Below are 13,152 nucleotides of genomic sequence, written 5' to 3' on the forward strand. Positions count from 1 at the left end.
GTAGATCACTGAGATGCATTTTCTACCCTGCAATCTTCACCTGACTCAGGTTATGGCCCCAGGTTATCCACTCAAGTTTTCCTGGAGCCTTGGTGCCTTTGCGTGGGAGTCTTCGTCTCTTTCGCTTTGTGTGTGTGGGGGTGGGATGAAAGGAGGGAGGGGAAACTCTTTCTGTTCTTAAAGCTGATGTTTTCAATTCTCTCTTCCTCCTTTGCTCTCAGTTATCCTTCTTCCTTCTACTCCTGCTTCTCCTTCTCTATCCAGTGCAAAATAACAACTCACCACAGTAATGTTTATTCTGGTAATAATTAGCAGTGGAATAGTTTTCCCAGTGTAATCCTTCTTCAGCGGCTGCAGAGCGATCTAGTAACACAGGAGGTGGGCCCGGGTATAATATTAAAGCCTATGGTAAGAGTGTCAGCATCTTTCTTGCCAGAAAAACCAAAAAATAGGGAATTTACCGTGAGTCGGGGAACTCCTCATGATCAAAAATTATTCCGAAGTAAGGTTACCAAGGTATTATGATAATAAAGCCAACATTCTAGGTCATTACAGAGTGTGAATCATGTTTTAAGTCTGGAGTAGCTAGTGCAGAAGAAAGCCCAAGAGGTAGGCTGGAATTCACACAGGGCAGTGGTGGTTCAGTGGTAAAATTCTTGCCCTCCATGCAGAAGACCGAGGTTCGAGTTCTGGCCAATGCACCTCAAGTGCGGCCGCCACTTGTCTGTCAGTGGAAGCTTCGGTGTGGCTATGATGCTGAACTGGTTTCAGCGGAGCTTCCAGACTAAGACAGACTAGGAAGAAAGGCCTGACAATCTACCCCCAAGAATCAGCCCATGAAAACCTTATGGATCACACAGTCCTATGGTGTTGTACATGCGGTCACCGTGAGTCAGGGAATGAATCCACAGCAGTTAACAACAACATCCTCTGGACTAGACTGCGGTGGACTGCTGGGTAACAGCGGCTGCTCTGAGGAGCCCGGAACTCAGCCGTCAGTAGGTAGGAGAGCCTGGGAAGCTCTTTTAGGTTCTGAGCAAGATTATCAAACCTGCAGCCCAAGGGCCAAATCTGGGGCGTTTGAGGCAGGTTGGAGAGCCAGGTGGCCAGCAATATTTTCAGCCCTCTCCCGCCCGCATTGACCCATCCTCAGGAAGTCTGATGGAATGTCCCAGGAGCCCAGCAATAATTGGTCATGGAGGAAGGCAAGAACTGGTTGGGTGCACTGAAGGTAGGTTCTTTCCTGGAGTGCCCAAAAAGCCTGCTGGGAGACAATTTGTTGGCAGAGTCAAGATGAGGCCCAGAGTGTTATCAAGATGCCAATTATTTTGATCTTCATCACTGCCCCTAAGAAATCACAAAAAAGAACGGGTTCTCGCGGCACAGTCACATACCTTGGGACTTCAGGAGTCAGTTCTGGGAATGCTGGAGCAGTAAGACTACCAGAAAATGCTACGGGGACAGAAAGGAGAGAGACCATTGTTGTCCTAAGAGAGCAGCCAAATCCTCACCCTCCTCGGAATAAGTGTGGCTCTTGGCCCCTCCTGGGGTGTGGCAAAAACCATCCCAGAGTCCACACAGGCTTCAAGGATCCTGAGGCTGGGAGAGGAGCCATATGGACAGACCTGTTGGGTGGAGGATTGTGTGATCTTAATTAATAACTGGAATTGAAGTGTGAAAGAAGGCAGCATCTTAGAAAAGACACAGAAGGCCGTGAAAGTGTGACCCTAATACCTCATAACATGTTTTCTCCTTTTCAAAATGGGTGATTGAGAGCTTGACATAACTAACACCATAATGATGCTCTAAGTAACCTATAAGCATTTTTTGCTGCACCGGTCTCTTCCAAAGGGGTGCAGGCCTTCTCAGCTCTTGCAGCCTTGGTCTCCCTCCTCTTCTTTGTTCTTTTGGGAAATGGCCTTCAACCTGCAAGACGGCAGCTAGGAAGGCTGCCTGGCACTTTTGGTCTGCAACTTTCTTTCTTGCTCCTTATCTCAGTCAGGGTGGATTTGGCAGGTCGATTCCACTAGCTGAGAGATTCTTATGTAAGTTTCTTTCAGCCTGTTACAAACATACAGATTAGAGTCCAGATGTCTGACATGCCTATCTTTAGTTTAATAAAGAGTTTCATGTAGTTGTTTTGTGATGCATACAACCATCTGTGGGCTACATGCTTAAAAACATTATGTAATTCTTGCCAAAGCTCTGATGTAAAAATTGCTTTCAGGGGGATTCCATAAATGACAGCCTGCGTTGCTTTTGGAGCCCCTCCATTGTGTCACCTCCTAAATGAACTTCCTCTTTCTTTCTGACTCGGAGTACATTTCATTGGCTAGACTGCTCCAGGGCACGGACCCCAATCGGGTAACAAAATGTAAGAGGACTCCCGCTACAGAGACCCTGGCTTTGGAGAAAACATAGAAGCTGACCAGCATGGAAAAGTCCCTAGGTGGGGCATCACGAGAAATTTTTTTAAATTTAAGAAGTCACTTAGAGCTGATGGGAGGTTGTAGACCTAGGGAAGAGTAAGATTCTTGAAAATTTCTAAGCACAGGAGGTCCAGAGGGAAATAATTGTCCTCAGATAGTCTTCTGGGTAAGGCCAGAGAAGACAGAGAGAGAACAGGAAGCCCCAGAAAATTGAGACTTGGTGAGGGTGAGCTGGAGGAGTGCAGTGGGGGAGGGGTCTTCTGACACCACACGACTAGTTCTGACCAATGAGGAGAAAGTCTATAACTTCCAGGCTGGAGAATTTAATTGCTTGCGTGAGACTCTCTGGAGTTTCCATCTTCCTACCTAGATGATGGTGGCCACTTTTGTCAAGTAGAAGTCACTTTCAACCTGGGTCCCTGAATGATTCCAAACAGCAGAACACCTGCCAACTTTGGACATGTAGCATGAGCAAGGAATAAACCTTTCTTGTGTTAAGTCACTGAAATGTTGAAGTTTCTTGTTACTGCAGCATAACCCAGTGCATACTGACTGATACAGTGATTTGAGAGAGAAAGAAACAAGACCTTCTTTTGACATGTATATTTATAAGGAAGGAGTCCCCAGGTGGTGCAAATGGTTAAGAGCTCAACTATTAACTAAAAGGTTAGTGGTTCAAACCCACCCAGAGGCTTCTGAGAAGAAAGGCCTGATGGTCTGCTTTTGAAAGGTCACAGTCTTGAAAACCACATGGAACACAGTTCTACTTTGCAACATGTAGGGTTGCCACGAGTCAGAATTAACTCAAAGGCAACTGGTTGTTTTTTTTTTTTTTTTTTGGTTTATCTATGAGGTGCAATGATTGCTCCTTATCTCAGTCAGAGTGGATTTGGCAGGTCAGTTTCACCAGCCAAGAGATTCTCATGTAAGTTTCTTTTAGCCTGTTACTAACGTACAGATTAGAGTCCAGATGTCGACATGCATATCTTTAGTTTAATAAAGAGTTTCTTATAGTTGTTTTGTGATGTGTATTAGGGGGTATTTCCACATCACCAACTGATTATGGATGTTAGAGGACTATCCAGATGAGAAGAGAAAAAATAGAAATGTGTGGTCTTTGTAAAAATACAGTAGATGATATACATTAATGTGGTCCACTCCTCAGATGTGCTTAATGACCACGGGGCTAGAACAATGCCACACCTCATAAGGTGAATTCCATACTGCAGGTTGGGCTGTCCCAGCAGGCGCTGAGACAGAGATTAGTGTAAACCAAAAACCAAACCCACTGCTGTCGAGTAGATTCTGACTCATGGTGACCCTATAGGACAGAGTAGAACTGCCCCATAGAATTTCCAAGGAGTGCCTGGCGGATTTGAACTGCCAACCCTTTGGTTAGCAGCCGTAGCAGTTAACCACTACACCACCACGGTTTCCTTGAGATTAGAGGACAGGAGGTTTATTAGGGAGTGAAGTCTCAGCCAATCCTGCGGAGAGTTCTGAAGGCGGGAGGACATTTCAGGGCAGACCTGTCAGTAGATGCGGTGCCCCAGGGGTGTGTGGCTTCAGGTAAGGTGGCTGTCTTCAGCTGAGGCAATCCCCAAAGGAGACTAGGACGTTCAGATTTGGGGCTGGGGGCAGCTCTTACGATGAAAGGAGAAAGATCCGTAGGGCTGCCACCAGCAGCAGAGGAACTTTGGAGGGACGGGTACATACCCACTCCAGGGGTAAACTCACTCTCAGGAGATGTGAGATTAACTGAGAATAATGATTTATCCTGGGGATTTAGCTATGTTGCTGGAAACTCAAGCTGTTCCCAGAATGGTTTACCAATGGACTGGAATCTGGGAGGGGGGTGTGTGTGCCTGTACAGGAAGGACTAAAACCAGTTGCCCTCCAGTCCACCCGACTCAGGGTGACCCTCTGTGTGCAGAATAGAACTGTGTTCCCTGGGGCTTTCATAGCTGTGACCTTTCAGAAGCAGAGAGCCAGGCCTCTCTTCCAAGGGGCTTTGGGTGGGTTAGAATCACCAGCCTTTTAGTTAGCAGTGGAGTACTTAACTGCACCACCCAGGGACCAAGAAAGAACTACTGACTGACAAACATGGGAGGGACAGTGTGGACCTGAGGGAAGAATGTGGACTTTGAGCCAGATGAGCTGGGGTTAGAATTCTACACCTGCAGCTTTGTCAACCTGGGGCAAGTTACTTAACTTCTCTGAGCCTCAATTTTCCTATCTGTAAAATGGCACATTGAAGGATTATTAGGAAGACTAAACGTGATAACATGTCAGTGTAGTGGCTTGATAAATACAGGATTAGCGTGGCTATTTCCTCAGCTCTCTGAAATCTGAGGAAATAATTGATATTTCAAGCCCACCCTAAGAAGATATTCATTACAGCCCACTCAATGCTTTTTAAAACAATCTATTAAGTGCCTGAATGTCTTCTTTTATTTTTTGGTATGTTTTTAAAGAAATTTTTGTTGTGCATTAGGTAAAAGTTTACAGCACAAAATATGAACGTCTTATTTTCAATTCATGCTAGCTGGCTCCCTGGGATTTGCGTTGCACAGAATCCAGCAGTGACAGGGTGGGTCAGCAGAGGAGCAGACCTTGTGTGGTTGGCTCCTAATTCTCCTAAGAAAGGAAGCGTCTGGTGCTAAAAACCATACCAGCCTGAAAGGCAGAAAACCTGGGTTGGGTTTAGTCTCAGCTCTATCTTGTGTAGCTGTATGATTGGGGCAAGGTGCTATACCTCTCTGAGCCTGTTTCCGCCATGGGACAAAAGCAGGGAGAGTGATCATGTGTGTGTTGTGTGCTAGAGAATACTCAGTGGGTCTTCCAGAATTAAAAATGCTATGATTATATAACATTAAAAACTATCAAGGTTGGCAAAGTTACTCTCTCCTGCTAGTTACCAAAGGGTGGGCAAATGGTGCAGTTCACCACCTACCTTGGTCGGGACACAAGAAGACCCAAAACGAAGAGCTAGCCTAGCAGATTTGCATTACATTGAACTTCTTCACATCAAACCAGGTGATGGAGGAAGACCACTATCCTCGCTCCCTCCTCCCTCAGAGGCTGGTGCCCCCCAGAGATATCTCTGGGCCCCAAAGAGCTATAGGGGCAGCAGTGACCCATCCTCGCCTTCGAAAGATTCCTATGAAAGACCCAATCTCTTTGATAAAACAGACGACTCAAGATAAAAGGTTATATGACTTTCAAAGCTTTCCACTAGCACAGTGTTTCTCAAACTTAAAACACATCAGAATCCCCTGAACAACAACAACAACAAAAAAAACCCAAACCCATAGCTGTCAAGTCAATTCTGACTCATAGCGACCCTGTAGGACAGAGTAGAACTGCCCCATAGGGTTTCCAAGGAGCAGCTGGTGGATTCAAACAGCTGACCTTTTGGTTAGCAGCTGAGGTCTTAACCACTGCACCACCAGGGTTTCCCTGAAGGTCTTATTGCCTGGCCCCAGCCCAGTTTTCTGGTTCAGTAGGCCCTGGGTGGGACCCAAGAATTTGCATCTCCAAAGTTCCTAGGTGATGGTCATGCTGCTGGTCCGTGGACCACATTGTGAGAGCTCAGCTCCTGAGCAACTGAAGCATTCGCTCCAGAGTGTGGGGAAGACGGAGCGAGGGTAAAAGCTTTCACAACCTGATTTAAAGGCTTTAAGGAAATATTTATATTAAGTCACTTTAAGGACTTCTACTTTTCTGAAAACTGGAGAAGACTCTGAAATTACTGTAACATGGAAAAGGAGGAGCCCTGTGACCATTAACTCTTTAGTCCCCAAGAGTTCATATTAAAAAAAAAAAAAATCTTACTAATGCCAAAATAACAATTCAGGTTTGGAAATGAGCTAATCTGCTACATTTAGGCATTTGAAAAGAAATACAATCTATATGCCATTCACAATGAGTCATTTCCATGAAAGATACTCAACTCAGAGAAACTACTGACCTTACCATTTTGGGCACGTTGTTGGCTGTTTTGCAGAACTTGGAGCAGTGGGTAACAATATAAATCACAAAACCTTGTTTGCCATTGTGATCGGGGTGCTGGCTGTGGGGAGCAGTGCTGCGAGAGGCGGAACAGCCGTCCCAGGGCAAAGGACAGGGTTTCCAACTCCCTCCTCTGGCATCCAGGCGTGGGACCCAGAATTAGCCCTTCGCTAATGTTTTGGAAAGCCTGGAGGCTAGCGTTAAGTGCTACGGCTGCTAACCAAAGGGCCAGCAGTTCGAATCCGCCAGGCGCTCCTTCGAAACTCTATGAGGCAGTTCTGCTCTGTCCTATAAGGTCGCTATGAGTCGGAATCGAGTCAGAGGCAAAGGATTTGGTGTTGTTTTTTTTTTTTTTTGGTAACTTTTTGGAGATTCCTTCCCTCACTTTTCAGGGGAACACCTTGTAATTCTTGGATTCTGTTTCCTACGTTAAATAAAGGAAAAACAAAACAACAACAAACTACATACGCATCACTGGAGGAAAATGTCTGTATTAAAAGCCAAAAAACCACAGAGGCACAAGAAGAAACGCCCACCAGACCACGTCACTGGGTAGATCGACTTGGAAAAGCTTCGTGAAGTTCATCCGCAGCGCTAACAACATACCAGCGTTAAATCCTGCCCATGCCGCCCCCTCCCCCTTTAAATAAATTAAAAAAACAACAAACTCCAAATACAACTATGTTCGGATATAAAGAGCGTCTCTTACTACAACAATAGCAATTTGATTTTTTTTTTTTAGTAAAACTTTCATTTAAAACAGTTATTAAATATATAAAACAAATACACAGGATTTGGTCATTTTCTGCCATGAATATAGGGCACGTGGGTGCAAAGAAGGAAGAGGGGAGGGGGGTGCAATAGAGGGGAAAGGGCCCATTTCCCTCCTCTCGTCTTCAGGGCTGCGGGTCCCACCGTTCAGTCTCAGGGGTCACTCACATAAAGCTTTTTCCGAGCAAGAAGCCAGCACAAACCTTGCTTTTCAGACACCCTGGGGCCTTTCTGGCGGCCCCCTCCCCGGAGGAACTAACGGTCACTACAGCACAAAGCGCACCGGGCGAGTCTCCCGGCGGGAAAGGCACCCGAGAGCGCGAACACGGGACGGACGCGGGGAAGAGCGGAGCGGTCACTTGGTCGCCGCCCCCGAGGTGACGGCCGCGGCGGCGGCAGCAGCGGCGGCGGCGGCGGCGGCCGCGGTGGTCCCCGCGGGCACTGCGGCGGGGGCGGTGGCGGCGGCGCTGGCGGTGGTCCTGCGCTGCTCCATGCCGTTGGGCAGGAAGCCGGCGATGATGGGCACCGGCCAGATGAGGGCGGCCACGCTCCACACGACGATGACCAGGGTCATGAAGCAGGCTACCAGCGTGGACTCGATGGGCTTGCGATTCAGCCGCCAGCCCGGCTCACCCTGCAGCTCTTCCAGGCTGAAGTCCAGGCAGCAGAAGTGGAGCGGCTCGCCCTGCAGCCACAGCGGCCCGGGGGGCTCGGCTGCCGGGTAGGCGGGCAGGGCGGTGGGCGCCCCAGCGGCGGGCCGGAGCGGGCCGGGGCGGCGGCCGCGCACCCAGCCGCAGCCCACGCAGAGGCGCAGGTCCTGCTGCGCGCCGCCGGCCGCCAGCCCCAGGTGCTCGATGAGCAGCGGCGGCCCGACTCGGTGGAAGGCGGCGGCGAAGAAGGCGCGGCCGTGCGCGTTGGTGGAGAAGAGCAGCAGGTCGCACTGGAAGCCCCGCGGGCGGCCCCAGCGCACGAGCAGCGAGCTCAGCATCTGCCGCTGCACGCTGATGTTGCACGGCGCCGCCGCCGCCGCCTCCTCCGGGCCCGAGGGTTCCGGGGGCCCCGGGGCTGCCGAAGCCAGCAGCCGCGGAGCGGCGGGTTCGCCCGGGGACGACCCGTTGACGGAGGCGTTAGGGGGCGCCCCGAGGAGGCCCGGCGCCTCCGCGGCCCCTCCGCGGACGGGCAGCAGCGGGCAGGAGACGGCCAGCAGCGCAGCTAGCAGGGGCAGCATGGCCTGCAGCGGGCGCCTACGCGCGCGGGGTTGGCGGCGGCGGTGGCTGCATGGCGCGCGGGCGACGGGCTGGCGAGCGGACGGCCGGACCACGGAGCTGGTGGCCGGGCGGAGTGCGAGCGCGCCGGGCACCTGCCAGCCGGCGGGGGCTGCGAGGAGGCGGTGGCAGCGGCTCCCGCGGTGCGGGGATCCCTCCCCGGCCCGCGCTGCGTCTGGGGTTCCCCGCCGCCCCCGGCGCCGGGGCCCTCGGACGGCCCGGCAGCTCTGCGGGGCCCGGCGCTCGCCCGGAGCAGGATTCCCCGGCTCGACTCCGCCTCCCGCGCGCCCCGCCCCGCCCCGCCCTCCTCGCCGGAGTTCGGGGACTCGGGGAGGGCGGGAGAGCGGGCTTGGCTCCGCGCGCCGGGGCGGGGAGAAGGGGTGCCGGCGGGAGGCTGGGCGGTGCGCTGGGGTGGGGCTCCGGGCAGGCGTGTGGGCCGGCCGGGGCGGAGCTGGGGGTCGCCGGGCGGGGGAAGCCAGGAAAGGTCTGGGTGCAGGGGAGCCTGCAGGACGCTCCCTGGTCCCCGGAGTCTGGATCCGAGTAAAGAAGGCTCTCTGAGCGAGTTGCGTCCTTGGAGGGAGGCTTGCGGGGCGTGCAAGGCCCGAGACTATCCGTTTTGTCACGCCTGAGGGGGGCCTGTGAGATCTCGCCTTAGCGTTCACTTGCTCCCCTTCCGCCCTCGTTTTTTACAGGAGAAACTGGGGCCGAAAGAAGGAAAAGACTTCCCGAGGCCACCTCAGAAGCCAGAACCAGAACTCCGGGCCACTAGCTCTTTTTGCCTCTCTGTCATGTCTTTTAAAATCTCAAATCTGGAGAGTTTGGCGGGCATTTAACGCGTGCCCTGTACAATCACCCATTTGGTATTCTCCTCACAGCAAGCAAACATTGAGGAAAATTCCAAGAAGTCATTGGAGTTTCGGGTGGAGAGTGGCCAGTGGGAACGTGAGCCCCGAAGCCCTGCGGCTCTGGGGGTCCTGGCTGGGAATTTCACTGCCAGGAAACCGTGTTCTCGGGTGTGTGAGCCGGAGCCTGGCAGGTCGAGTGATCATGCATTTACGAAAGATTTGTCTGTAGAATCCGTGTCAAGGGACTATTCATTCCCATTAGGATATTACAGTGGGTGGAGGACTGCCAAGAGTAACAGCCCAAGATCAGATTTATATTAAAAAGCGATTTTGTAGTAATTTCACCTCTTAACACTTGGAGGGGGGGAAATCAGGGGTGGGGAGAAGACCGGGATTTGCTTAGGCAGCCAAGTAGTTGGCAGAAAGGTGCCACAGCAGCCCTTTATGTGACTCTCTAAGAGGTTTGAAACCCCAGTGGTTTGAAGCCATTGTCCTCCGAGTATTTCTGGGTGGTGAGAGGGAAGTGGGGGGGGGGGGTGGGGGGGAAGGAGAGGAAATGGGCTGTCAAAAAAAAAAAAAAAATGGCCCTCGTTCTAAACCAGCTGACCTTCTTGGAGGGTCTACAAAGGACAGGATGGCATTGCTAGTCATTTTCAGAAGCTTTTGTCCATTGTTTTCTAACAAAAAAAAAACTGGGTTGAGGAAGTTGTAAAAACAGCCTAAAAATATAAGCCCTAAACTTACCTGGCCTCTTTCCAGCTGTGTCATCTTAGGCAACTCATTTGTGCTGACTTGGCCTTGGTTTCCCCAACTGAACGGTGGGGTCATGCTACTTGCCTTGCAGGGGATGTAGTGATAAATGCACGCCAGCCAGTGCCCTCAGTCAACTGTGGGCTCACGTGGTAGCTGCTGGGATGGAGTCACTATCAGTCCAGCCCAAGCTGGCTGTCCAGAATGGTCCTTGGTTTCTGCCAAAAGGTTAATTTCCCCCTAGGACAGGATGGACTCCCCCTTTGTTTAAGCCTCCACAACTTTTCTGCCTGGAAGTGGTGCTACCTGAAAGGATAATGTGAATTTTCATGCTTTTATTCAAAATTACTTCTTCTTTCAGGCTTGCAAGTAAGTCAATCTGTTCTTGACGTGGCTTAACAGTTTGTTTAGTCTGAGCCGTGTGTCTGGCGAACAGCCCAAGAACAGGGGCATCTGGTGGTCATGAGGGCTGAGAGAGGCCCAGTCTTCAAGAGGTGCATGTAAGCCAGGCTACTGCCCTCGAGACAGTGGGTGGCACTCTGAGGTTTCAGCCAGAGGTGCGGGGGTGGGGGTGGGGGGCTTCCTGAGCTCCCCTGGGGCTTACCTGGCCGAGTTTCACCACACAATTGTGGTGAAACCCCATTGAAATTGAGCACCAGAGAGATGAGTAAGCACGTGCAATTAAGCCCGTGCTTACCTTGCTTATTGGGTAACCTGTCCCTGAAAGATTTAACGATATTAGAAAAGATTGGAAAACGGGAGAACAAATGATTCTAATCCCAGCTGCCCGACAGTTTGCTTTTCTACATCTTCATCACTATCCTCTTCTGCATTTTCCCTATTTTCTAAAATGTGCATCACTTCTGTTTAAAAAGAAAAAGGGTATTATATTAAAGGGCTACTGCCTCTCACTCATGGTGACCCTGTGCGTCAGAGTAGAATTGCTCCATAGGGTTTTCAATGCTGTGACCTTTTGGAAGCACATCGCCAGGCCTATCATCTGAGATGCCCATGGGTGGATTCAAACCACCAACCATCCCGCTAGTAGTCGGGAGCTTAACCGTTTGCGGAGTCGCCATGAATCGGAAAGGACTCCACAGCGACTGACGATAACAACAGCCTTTTACTGCCGTTTCACTGCTTTGAACTCTTCAGCTCAGCAGGGTCCTGAGGGCTAGCCAGGGCCACAGGGTGCTCAGCATGTACTGGTCAGCTGAGTGAGTCCTCCTACTGCATAAGAACTCTGCCTGAGCTACAGACCTCTGCGTAAGACGAGGCGCCGTCCATCACCACTCCCCTTTCCCCTTGTTCTCTCTGTTCCAGGCATACAGGCTTCCTTGCACCCGGAGCAAACTCTAAACTCCAAACCAAACACCTTTGTTTTTGCTGTTTCCTCCACGGAGGCCACTCATCTCTCAGATATCTGTCCTGCTTACAACCTTGCTCCCTTCAGATCTCTGCTCAGAGTCACTCCCTCAGACAGACCTTTCCTGACCTCCCACTATACAAGAAACCCTTTTCCACCATCCCCATCTCTCTCCATTCTCTTTCACTGCTTCCTTCTGCTTCTTCCGGGCTTTAGCTGTCAGCTGACATACTGAGTGTTTTTCTTGTTTGGCTGTCTCTCCTTTTATCAGAATGTCTGCTCCCTGAAAACCCTGAAAGCGAGGACTTTATCTGCTTTGTTCAACGGAGCACTACATGGGACACAGTAGGGGCTCAATAAATAGTTGACGAATGAGTAAGTGAATTCAATAGACTGGGCCAACCTACTGAATTAATGTGGACAGCAGCTTTAGGGGACCGAGGGTGAGCAGAGGCACACCAGCTCCATAGCAACAAGGCTAATGCAGTTCCTACCAGCTCGTGGGCCAGGGGCTGCCCACCTGCTCTCTGCCCTGCCCGGGGTTGGCTGAGGAGCCAGGCCCTGTTGGGAAACCACCTGGCCTGGCAGAGTTTGGTGTGGAAGCCTGGATTGGTCTCACATACCCCAATGCCCAGCAGCACTGAGGAGTACGAGCCGACGCTAGCTGAAGTGCTATGAAGAACATTCCTGATGAGCCCAGGGTTTCCTTATATCTGTTGTAAGCAAGAAAAATGAATGAGACCCCTTCCATTTCCCCACATCTTGTGATTTTTAGAAAATAAATGCAAGACTTTGATAAATCCCAATGTTTTGTCTACAAAGCAATGACAGGAGTTTTTCTACTTGGACTTCATTGTTAGAAAACAATAATTGAAGACTTCAAAGAAAATAATTCGTAAGGACGCACAGTGATTTCATTTTCTTCCTTTCCTATGCCCCTCACAGGTAGTAGCAAATTTTTCCTTATTCTGCCTATGGCAGCAATGACTTTTAAAAAATGGCTCTCTGGGTTATTTTTAAAATTCCTTTCAGCCAAAGAGCTCAGGGTGCCATAGGTACAGTAATTCGTTAGTCTCCTCTTATTATGTAGGTGGAATTGGGATATTATTACCATGCTTTGCAGACTGAGAAACAAGCAAAAACCAGCGAAGGTCCATAAAAATAGGACAGAGAAAAAGAAGGGTTAAAAACCAATGACTCAACTCTATCAGAGTCTCTGGTGGAGGTTATGGTATCTGTGCTGGGTGTGTATACATGGGGAGTGGTGATTAGGAAATCATTTTCATGCCTGCCTCCCTGAGAAATCCCATCCTCCAGATGGGAAAATTGAGGACTCATCATGGGAGCATCTGAAGAGCTGGGTCTCTGCTAGTGGGCACTGGGGTGAGGTCTGGAAGCCCCAAGGTTTTTTTTTTTGTTTTTTGCTGATTAGACCCTAAAAAGGAGTCTGTGGGTGGTGCAAATGGCTAAGTGCTGGACTATTAGCCAGAAGGTTGGCGGTTCAAACTTACCCAGAGGTGCCTTGGAAGTAAGGCCTGGTGATCTGCTTCCAAAAGGTCACAGCCTTGAAAACTCTATGGAGCAGTTCTACTCTGCACACATGGGGTCGCCATGAGTTGGAATCCACTCGATGGCAACTAGCAACTGCAGACCCTGAAAAACCCTTGCCTTCTGCCTCTGCGTAGCTTAGCCAGCCCCTAGGCTGTCTCGGTCAG

At 50.5% G+C, this 13,152-nt stretch overlaps 1 protein-coding gene across 1 annotated transcript; it reads right to left on the bottom strand.

The window, feature by feature from the left end:
* Positions 1-6,918: 6,918 nt before the first annotated feature.
* On the bottom strand, positions 6,919-8,448 carry TMEM158 (transmembrane protein 158). Its single transcript, XM_049862449.1, has one exon. It carries the CDS (start codon positions 8,437-8,439, stop codon positions 7,567-7,569), a length of 873 nt encoding a protein of 290 aa, XP_049718406.1. The 5' UTR covers positions 8,440-8,448; the 3' UTR covers positions 6,919-7,566.
* Positions 8,449-13,152: the final 4,704 nt, after the last annotated feature.

Source organism: Elephas maximus, chromosome 20 (assembly GCF_024166365.1).
Source record: "Elephas maximus indicus isolate mEleMax1 chromosome 20, mEleMax1 primary haplotype, whole genome shotgun sequence".
NCBI lineage: Eukaryota > Metazoa > Chordata > Mammalia > Proboscidea > Elephantidae > Elephas > Elephas maximus.